Source organism: Aulostomus chinensis, chromosome 15 (genome assembly GCF_037954235.1).
Source record: "Aulostomus chinensis isolate RoL2024-O1b breed Wild chromosome 15, RoL_Achi_v1.0, whole genome shotgun sequence".
NCBI classification, from domain to species: domain Eukaryota; kingdom Metazoa; phylum Chordata; class Actinopteri; order Syngnathiformes; family Aulostomidae; genus Aulostomus; species Aulostomus chinensis.
In genome coordinates, this window is record NC_141334.1 from 3,727,545 (window position 1) to 3,737,993 (window position 10,449).

The following is a 10,449-nucleotide window of genomic DNA, read 5'->3' on the forward strand; positions in this document are numbered from 1 at the left end:
ACCCAGGGCTGAGCCTGGTGTGAAAGTCTCTTAAGTTTTGAAGCTTTCCATCAGATTTAAATAATTACTGTGATAGTATCATACATGGAGGTTATTATTTTGGCCAATATTATTACATTTTGCTATCAGCACATGCCTAGCTGTGCCTCTTAAGTCTACTTTATGCATGCGATATTCAATTTGGTTTCCTTTTTATTAAGATCCCCATTAGCTGATACAGCACAGACAGCCAGTCTCCTGAGGTGAGGAGATTAACAGGCTCTCATGCTAATCCCGACAACCAAACTGCTGCTCCCACAGACAGCCAGGCCCCGCTCGCCTGTGAAACACTATCACTTCACTCACTGCTTGAGTTAATCTATAGCTCCATCCTGGTGACTCTGGTATGGGAACACGGAGCGCTGCCAAATCGCACAGATCGTCAGATAATGTCAGGTGACCTCACATGCAGAGCGAGGGGAAAGTGTAGTATTAAAATGACGGTGGATTATTTATATTCCGTCGTCCAAATCTGAACACACTGGTATCTTCTGCGATACTGATAATGCACAGGTTTTCTGTTGTCTGTCTCCATGACAACCTAATCAAAGATTTGTTGTTTGCCTGAGCAACATTTTGGAATTTTTTCCATGATGCCGATTGTTCAAGGTGATATCATGAAGTCAAAACAAGCCTGAAAACATGAATTCAAATGGAAACCATCAATTGTTAATGCACTCTTAAATTGGCGTGGAACGCAGCAGCCTGAGGCGCTGTGACTTCACACTTGTTGCCAGCTTTTATCAAGTATCACTCTTATTATTCATATGGTGGAAGCAAACAAATGATTGGAGATGTATTTAGTGAACTTAGTGTATTTATATTTCATTAACAGGTGGACACCAGTACAAACAATTCAAGTTGCTTATGCACTTGCTTCCTTTTGTCTCACGGCGGAGATGTTTATTTCATGCAGTTGGGCTTCTCAAGTGTCTGTCAGACCTGAGATCTGTTCGCCGGTGGTTGAGTGTGACCGTCTGTCTTGGCCATACTGACCTCAGCTCAGGATCCTCAGGATTATTGGTTATACCCGGATGGTTTATTGGTATGATGTCAGCTGGTGCTGAAAAGGCTGACATGCAGTTCACAAACTCACGTAGGCAAAGAAAGCAGATTTTAAATGACGGATTTAAATTCCAACACTTGGAAAGATTTTAATCCCTGAAGTCGTTAATTCCTGAGGTCCATCAATTTCTTTTGATTGATAAATCTGATTTTACAAAAAATAAAACATTTTAAATCTCAGTTTATGGCTTTTAACTGTTTCATGACTTATACTTAAAAATCTAGGCTACAAACAGAAATGCAGACTAGGTGAAGTTAATTGGCTCTACACTATCAAAGCCGTCAACGTTGAGTCATGAGTAGATCTGACTATAATTACAATTGTGAATTTTGTTCATTGACTGGGCCGGTATTAGCGTCAATTGTGGTCTTAACCGTTAAGTGGGATGACTCTAAAATCTGCAAGGTTTCAGTGTCGCTACACCGGCACATGACTCAAATGGCTTAAAATTCGAATGAAGTAAACAACAGATCAGGAATGCAGGGAGGTGATGATACCATTTCCCAGGAGAACTGATTGGTCAGAGGACGGAACAGCTTATGTGAGCAGCATAGGTAACCATGGCGATGGTGAACCACCTTAGTGACACTGCAAACCTAGAGGGTTAAAGCTGAAGTTACTCGCTAACCCTCAAATCCTGCTTCAGTGCTGGCCCCTTGATCAGATAAGAACTTAACCCAGCAACTCAATCTTTCTGTAATCCAACCCGGCGGCTCGGGTTCAGTCAGGTCACTGTCCTATCATAATTTGATTTTGGTGGCTCCCCTTTCTCTTCCACCGGCCTTCCATCTCATCTCTGCCTTTATTGCTTCTCCCTCTGAATCCAATCCTCCACCTCTGCATCCCACAGGATTTATGGGTCTCCTTCATCCGTCTCTTTTTCATCTCCTTTTAATTTGCAATTTTTTCACATGGAACATTAACACAGAAAAAATATTCTAATTTCAATAAAGATCCAGCTTCAGTAAAGAGTGCGTTCTTGCTCTCTCTCCCCCTCTCTCTCCCCTCTAGGTGTGGATGTGTGGTGGTCGGATGGAGGACATCCCTTGCTCCAGGGTAGGACACATCTATAGGAAGTATGTCCCCTATAAGGTCCCCGGTGGGATCAGCTTGGCAAAGGTAAGCCTTCCCACTTCCACAGTTCACAATGAAATACAAAAACCGTAGATCAGTCGCACGCATTCTGTTGACCTGAGCACAAAGTAGCCGTAGTTTAAGGTCAGTACAACACTGTCACGCTTCCTTTCTGTCTGCTTTACAGTTGCAAAGTACTCAGATGTACGTAAAAAAACAAAACCAAAAAAAAAAAACGACATTCCAAAACAAGTCGAATCAAAACTCTCCTACCATTAAAACTGTGGTATTTGTGTGCATCACAGCAAGCAGCGAGCGGAGCCACAGAGCAGAATGATCTAGATGATCATGATGAAGAGCGGCTGCCAAGCACTTCCTTAATTGTATCAGTGATTGGTACCTTTGTATAACATTCCCTTTTGGAGGTAGAAGACAAGTTGATTTTGAGAATTCCATTTATTAAGTCTGAGTACCCACTGCCAGGCTTTGCATAGCTTTTAAAGTGAAGCCTCCATGGAAACAATACTGTTTCTAACATTGTCTGTAGCAGCCCATCAATCAGTGTCATTCCTCTGAACATTATCATTACTATTTGCTTTACATATGTTCTTGTAATTTCAGAGAGATCAAGCTAAGCTAAAGCTAAATCCAAATCTTACAAAATAATAAATGACACTTAATTGTGATCCAGCTACATAATTATTATATATTATATAGTAGCAGAATTTCTCAAATACTAACTTACGTGGTGTGCATTCAAAAAATATTGCAAAACAGGATGAGGGTGATGGTGGTGACTTCACATCCACAGTTGGAGAAGGTCTCAAGACATGATGCTGAACTCATCTTCCACGGCTCCCTATTTCCCTCTTTATTCACATGATGTAACTATTGAAGCAGAAAGATGGACACATTTTAACTCCGTAATGCTCCAAGTGACAACCACCCATGTTCCCACAGCAGAGTCCAACCTCCACGAGACTCCAATGTCATGTGAGACCAAGATTTTTAGGAGGAACTAAAAAGGGAAACATCTTCAACCTGGGTTATTTCACACGTTTGGACACCACCTCAGCTGATTTCAGTACTTCCCTGATATTTGTGGTGTTTATCAAAAATCTGGCTGTCATTTCTGTCAGTCTAGCTTCTTTAAGTCATGCTATTGTGTCGACATTTAGTCATCATGTTTTATTAGGAATGAGCCGCTCTCATGAACGCTCCACCTTCCCTAAACACACTGCTGCTGGTCTTGATGATACACTCAGACATAGATGCCTCTATCAAACAGTGGGTCATGGAATGTTTATGTCCATAAAAATATAAATACCACTTTCATGTTCATTGATTTCTCTGGAATGATTTCGTGGACCTGTGGTGGAGGAGCAAGTACCGTCCAGCACTTGTAGTTGTTCTGTTTTTATAGTGTTGGGTTTGCTGATGTAAAGTGGCCCTTTCTCAAACAATGTATTTCAGCTTGCAAAATATTTCATGTGGGATTCAGGAGAGATGCAAAAAAAAAAAAACACAACAAAAAAACCAACCCTCTTTTACATGCATCGTCGCCCATCGTCGTCTTTCGCTTATTCCTACATTAAGGGTCCCGGGGGGCTGGAGCCTATCCCAACATCTACGGGCAAGAGGCGGGGTTCATCCTGGACAGGTCGCCAGTCCATCGCAGGGCCAACATACAGAGACGAACAACCATTCACACTCACATTCACACCTACGGTCAATTTAGAGAATCCAATCAGCCTCGTCCCCAAATTGCATGCCTTTGGACGGTGGGAGGAAGCTGGAGTACCAGAGAGAACCCACACAGGAACAGGGAGAACATGGAGACTCCACACAGAAAGATCCCGCGCCCGAGCCGGGACTCAAACCCGGAACCTTCTTGCTGTGAGGCCACAGTGCTGACCACTGCACCACCGTGCAGCCCTCTTTTACATGCATAAATCCCGATCCTGACCCTAAAGTAAACCCTCTTAAGTCTTAACCTTCAAACAGTGCTTTGAAGTCGAGAGGACCAGTCCAAATCCTCACCATGCAGGAATGTTCCTTTCTGGTAAAGACAGCACAAACATTTCACTAAACAGCATCTGCGTGCTGCCATGGCATCAAAGTTATCTGCAAATTTAACCAAATTTAAGAGTGAATGAATTGTTCTTCTCATTAAGCTATCGTACACAATGGTCATAAATAAGCATAAATCCTGTACACATGCCAGAGTTGTGTGAATAGCTTTTAAGTGGTGCAGGAAAACAAATGACATCCTTTTAGTTTTGTGTTTCCTCCACTAAGTGCTCTCCTCTTTCTCCTTCATGTTTGAGAGCACTTTACAGTCGAATCAGCATCCACAAACAAACGACCACCAGATGAGAGCAGAATGACTGCACACTGCTGCCTATCTCCACGCTCTAACCTTTGCAGGTGCTACTGTGAGGAATGAGCTTAAGTTTCTTTGTTCCTTGTATCCTTCAAAGAACGTACCGAGAATGAGAAATTGTCTAAAAGCGCCATATCATCGGGGCTGCAGCTGAACTCTATTCAATAGCTGCAGCCTGGAACTGGGCTCGGTTTGGCTCACTATGCCTCGACAAGACAGTGGCCTCTTTTTTTCATTTTAATCCTGGCCAGTTTTCTTTAAAATGGACATCAGAGGAATGCTGATGGCCATGAATTGGCGTGATCCTGCAGTTGAAGGAGAAAATTTACATAAACAAAAAAAAAAGGAAACTTTTTTCTTTTGACTAATTCAAAATGGCTGTTTCTTGTATCAAGGTTATACCTCTTTTAATCATTCTTCAAAGTTTTTTGTCTTTTATTGAAGTGATACCAACGTTCACGTGGACTAATAGTCTAAAAGGGCTGGAGTTTAGCTCCTAATGGATGTGAGGGCAGACAAGTGTTCACACGTCATACAACGTCTTTAAATGTTGAGTCCAGTAAAAATGACAAGAAACTGTCGCACCGCAAAAGTTCGGGGATGCAGCTGTAATCATTGCTGTTGGGCGGTGCAGGACCTTCATTTGATGCCTGCTATGAGAACACGCTATCAACTAAATGCATCTATCTTTCATTTCATTTTGGATCCAGAACCTGAAGCGTGTGGCAGAGGTTTGGATGGACGAGTATGCGGAGTACGTTTACCAGCGTCGGCCCGAGTACCGCCACCTGTCGGCAGGAGACATGACGGCTCAGAAGGAGCTGAGGAACCGTCTCAACTGCAAGAGCTTCAAATGGTTCATGAGCGAGGTGGCGTGGGACCTGCCCAAACACTACCCACCGGTGGAGCCGCCCGCTGCTGCCTGGGGGGAGGTACGCACTCATTCAGCATTCAGAAGGAAACGCAGCTGTGCATGATTTTAACATTTTGAAATTACTTATCACATTTTTACATCAGTCCCCATTTTGATCATATAAACCAGTACACGATTCCATTGTGGGAACAAATTCACTGGTTTTAGTTGAAAGGAGTGATGGAGACTGTGAGCCATACTTTTAAACAATTTTATTGAATAAAAAGTAAAGTGCACCCACCACTCACTAATGTACAGATACTTAAGAGTAGGAAAGCGCCAAAGTATGTATTGTATGTTAAACCAGGCAAACCCAAACCTCGCTCTTTTCTCCAGGTCTCCAGAGGTAACAATACATAGCAGCTCGGTTTTATCCTTAAAATCATGAATTCATTGGGACAGCAAATGTAATCACTCTCAGATGTACATGTTCTAATCCTGACAGGGACTTGGGAGAATATAGTCATCTGATAATAAGGCAGCCTCCAGTATTATCCAGTCAGCAAATATGTCTAAAGATGATAAATGGCTTCTACTGTCTTATTATTCCAGAAATATAAAGAACATCATCAAATGAAAAAGCAGGGAGATTAACAGTGTCACAGGAAGGAAAGTGCTTATAAAAATTTAAACGGTTTAATTGAGGTTGTATTCACGTCACTAATGCTGGACATGAGATATCAGTTTGTCTGGTGACAGCAGGGATGCATCGAATGAAGACTCCGGCTTTGGCTGCACAATGAACTGTACTATGCTGTAAAATGTACTGGAAAAAAACCCCATCCCTATCCCAGACACCATATTAAAAGCAACACAGGCTATTTGACATATTGGAGGTGACCTACCACTGGGAGTTGTCCGAGTAGAAGACAGAGTGGTGCGCATCAAGCAGCAATCCCAGTGGTAACAACAGCAAACAAACAGTGATGAAACATATATGCAACCAGACAGGATGAACATCTTCTCCTCCCGCAGCTGAGCCTGCTCCTCACATGCCTGTAGGCCCTACAAGCTCTACCTGACAAGGTCCACCAGCAAGCTGGGCTCTTGTTTAAATATACAATAATTTCATCTTTCTGATTATCTGCAGTCAACATCTCCTGTCAAGGTGTCTCCTCTTTGTCTCCCAGTGAAGGGAGAGGAAAGTGATGTTTGCTTGCCTGCACTCCTGCATTGATGAGGACAGGATGTTAGCAGTATTTTGACCCAATAGTTTTTGTGTCATCCTGTTGGACACCAGACTCACGCCACCAACGTGACTGTGGTATTAATAATAATGATAATAATAATAATAAAGGGCTGCGATTATTCTGTGACTCACGCATGCACCCTGACGCAGGACTATGTTCTTCTATGTGTCATTTTCAGATACGGAGCGTGGGCAGCAGCATGTGTATGGAGATTAAACACTTTGTGTCGGGGAGTCCAATCCGCTTGGAGAGCTGCGTGAAGGGGCGGGGCGAGGTGGGCTGGAGTCACGGACAGGTGAATGTCAACCAATTCATTTTCTCAAGTAAAAGGTCTCTTGGGATTTCAGGAAGCGAAGAGCTACTCTGTATCTGCAGTTTCCCACCACGTGGTACGAGGTCATCTTGACTCAGTTTTGCTACCAGGATTTAGTTGTGCAGTACACGGATACCCTCCCGGGTGTAGCTGCTTTTCATTAACAGCCTGTAAAATGTAGTGACATCATCGTACACGTCGCCACTGTATGCTTTACAGGTTAAATCAAGTTTTCCAGTCAATTAAAAAAAATGACTGGTCTCTTTTGGTTAAATGCTTGACATAAGATCTGTACTTCACACAACTAAAAAAATCCAGTATCCCTGTAACAGTCAGTAGTGGCTTGCTTGGCGGAGTGTTGATTCTAGTGATGACTCTGTCTGACCGACCAGTATTTTCACTCCTCATACTGGCTCAGCTTACAGAGAACCTCTACGGTGGCAAGTGAAGTGGAGTCCAGTTATTACCTGCTGTGAGAAAACACTTTTATACAACACTGAACTTGATGGTGAGTGGTTGCTGTGCTGCACTGGAACCATCATATCTGGAGGCACCATGTCTTTGCTAAAACACTGATTACTAATTGTTTAGTCAGACCCTTTTGGATTGGCGGTAGCCGCGTATGTCGTGGATTTCTAAATGTTTTATTTTTTAGCCAGAGTAGTTCTCACATCACTGAAGGTGTTTATTACATTTAACTTGCATTCCCTGCAGGTGTTAACATTTGGCTGGAGGGAGGACATTAGAGTGGGCGACCCCATGCACACAAGGAAAGTCTGCTTCGACGCCGTTTCCCACAACAGCCCCGTCACTCTTTATGACTGTCACGGCATGAAGGGGAACCAGCTGTGGCGCTACAGAAAGGTACTGGAGAGGAAATTGGACACTGCATTTCTGCAGTGTTCTCTGTTGATGTTGCTTTGGTCTGCTGAGCATCATGTCAGTAAAGTAATGAATCATGTCAACATAATAGAGTCCATCTGTTGAATTACGTCTAATTGAATTTTTTGGGAGTGAAAATGAAGCCGCAGACGTGATGCTTCTTCTGACCCTCTCCCCTTTTCAGGCATCAAGTGAAAACATGTAATATTTTGATTTTGTTTGGACAAAAATGTGACAGTCTTTGAAAGAAACTGTGCTGTCTAATTGCCTTCAAGCCTATTGTGTGTTTTTGTTGGATGTGAGGGATGAATGAAGGGGGAGGTTAGCAGTCTGAGCTGCTGTCTACTGTTTAGAGAGCAACACTCACCAGCTACTTCAGTTTCAGAAGATAACACCCACCACCCATTTTCTCCACCAACGCTTCAGAAAAACTTTGTTTAAGATAGTTTCAAACCTAGAACCAAGCCAACGATGCTGCGAGCAGAAGAAGTGAACCGTAGAATATTTAATTTGGCTGAGAAAAAAACAGCAAATGAAAAACAAAGGCCAAGGTACAGAGGTTAAAAAAGACTCATGGTATGAGCCGTTACAAATAGTGTCGGCAACCAAATGTTGTGCAACATCATTACATTTAAATACCATTTCTGTTGCTGCTTGCTGCCTTGTCCATGAATATAAGGTGAAGTATTCAAGGCTCTCACCAGAGAGGGAAATCATCTTTTGTGTTTGTGTGAAGCAGGAACAGAAATCTGTGTTTCTTATATTTGAAAAGGAGTTTGGTTTGTTTAACCCAAAGATGACCTGCAGGATATTGAGTTTTCTTCAGAGCCAAATACATTATTTATGACGCCTTATCATAAATGATTCTTATGGCTCAATTATAAGCAATCTGCATCATAAAGAATGCTTAAAATTGTTTTAATGAGGAGTTGAAAAACAGCAACTACTTTTATTCACTTTGTGTATAATTGTTGTGGCATAGCAGCGTCCACGTGGAGATAAAAACATTTCGAGCGTATCGTAAGGATATACTGAGAGGTTAATCTTCGGCTACAGGTTTAGCGCCATTGAACAAGATTATTATAAATATAATCTAATATATTCCCCGCCTCCCTTTATTTCAGGATAAGAGTCTGTATCACCCCGTCAGTAACAGCTGCATCGACAGCAGCCCAAGCGAGCACCGGGTCTTCATGAACTCCTGTGACCCCTCCTCCCTCAGCCAGCAGTGGCTCTTCGAGAGAACCAACGCCACCGTGCTGGAACACTTCAACCGGGGAACCGACTGAGACCACAGAACGGTGAGATCATATGGTTCACTTTTGTTTCACACTGAAATGTTAGCAGCTAAATGGCTTCAAGTGGATCTTATTCATGAAATGCTCTTATGTGAAAAATTGCTCCAACAAATAGCCTCAGGGTTTGCTTCCTGGCTGTAATTGTGTGTAACTCCATGTTCCTGACAGCCACAGAGGCAGACTGGAACGTTTTCATGCTCTGCCAGTTACCAGAGGTACACAAAGAGACGCTTTTACAATCACGCAGACTTTCAGAGACTTAAATGTTAAGAGGTCGACAAAAGATGCCAGGAGCAAGGACTTACAAACAAACTATTGACTTCTCCGATGAAACAAAACATTGTCTGACACTCTGTGAGCTGGTTGTTAATTTTGTCCTTTCTGTCACTTTTGTTCACATAAGAATGGAATCAAGGAGCGAATAATACGCTGTTTCAAATACAGCTCCCGTGGTAGCGCTAGTGAGCTGGCTGAAAGCAAAGGAGTCGGTCAAACCACAAACAATGACATCCAGAATCCAATCATACAGCATGAGCTTGTGTTGGGGCGGCAGGTAAATCCATCGGTCGGCTTAAATCGGTAGTCTGACTGATTTAAATGAAATGGTCCACTTCACGTTCTGAATTCTATCTTTTCCCAGGGTGGGAGAACCACACTGAAGCCTGATAGTCCTGCTGAAACCCAGAAAACATGGAGCTTTTACAGAATGCAGTTTGGACCTGAAGAATTTCAAATATACAGACGCTTCTGTCTTAAATTGCCTGTGTAAATGTGCCAAACACACACACACACACACACACACACACACGCGCACGCTGTTGGATTTAATGGATGGTCTACTCTTTTTTCACTTTTGCGCTTGTCCTTTTTCAATTGTGGCCTTAAAGTTCCAACAGTGGGATTTGCCTGGTAGTTGTGTTTTCATCCAGAACACCACATTATGAGATCCATGGGACTCTTGTCAAACCGTGCAAATATATGAAGGTTTGGGTTTTTTTTTTCAAAACAACTCTTGTACATATGTATTCATCTTGAAAATGAAAATATTTTATTTTATACTGAATAAAGCAAGGCAACTGTTGTGTAGTTTTTGTCCATTTTCAATGAAATGCTTGGTGCCAGTTTTATACCTTCTCCCTCGGACCCCCTTCATGGGCCAGCGAGAGCTCGCAGGGCGCCACCATAGCTGCAACACTTCCCAGCGCACCAGCTTCACCTTTCTGTTTGTCACCAGCACAATGTGACTGATATGATTAGTTTACCCAGACATGTTGAATATCAGCCTGGAACA

The 10,449-nt window shown here is 42.7% G+C and overlaps 1 protein-coding gene across 3 annotated transcripts in view; it reads left to right on the forward strand.

Annotated features, from left to right (window-relative positions):
- LOC147248352 (polypeptide N-acetylgalactosaminyltransferase 10-like) overlaps positions 1 to 10,230 on the forward strand; it is a 60,129-nt gene extending 49,899 nt beyond the window's left edge. For 2 of the 3 annotated variants that reach the window (XM_086226227.1, XM_086226226.1), the window contains exons 8-14: positions 2,117 to 2,224; positions 5,273 to 5,494; positions 6,844 to 6,960; positions 7,693 to 7,842; positions 8,985 to 9,161; positions 9,562 to 9,711; positions 9,799 to 10,230. In XM_086226227.1, the coding sequence (XP_086082353.1) occupies positions 2,117 to 2,224; positions 5,273 to 5,494; positions 6,844 to 6,960; positions 7,693 to 7,842; positions 8,985 to 9,149 (762 nt within the window). In that variant the 3' untranslated portion in view covers positions 9,150 to 9,161; positions 9,562 to 9,711; positions 9,799 to 10,230. Of the gene's footprint in view, positions 1 to 2,116; positions 2,225 to 5,272; positions 5,495 to 6,843; positions 7,487 to 7,692; positions 7,843 to 8,984; positions 9,162 to 9,561; positions 9,712 to 9,798 lie in introns of those variants that run through there. The other variant, XM_086226228.1, reaches the window with a different exon arrangement.
- Positions 10,231 to 10,449: the final 219 nt, after the last annotated feature.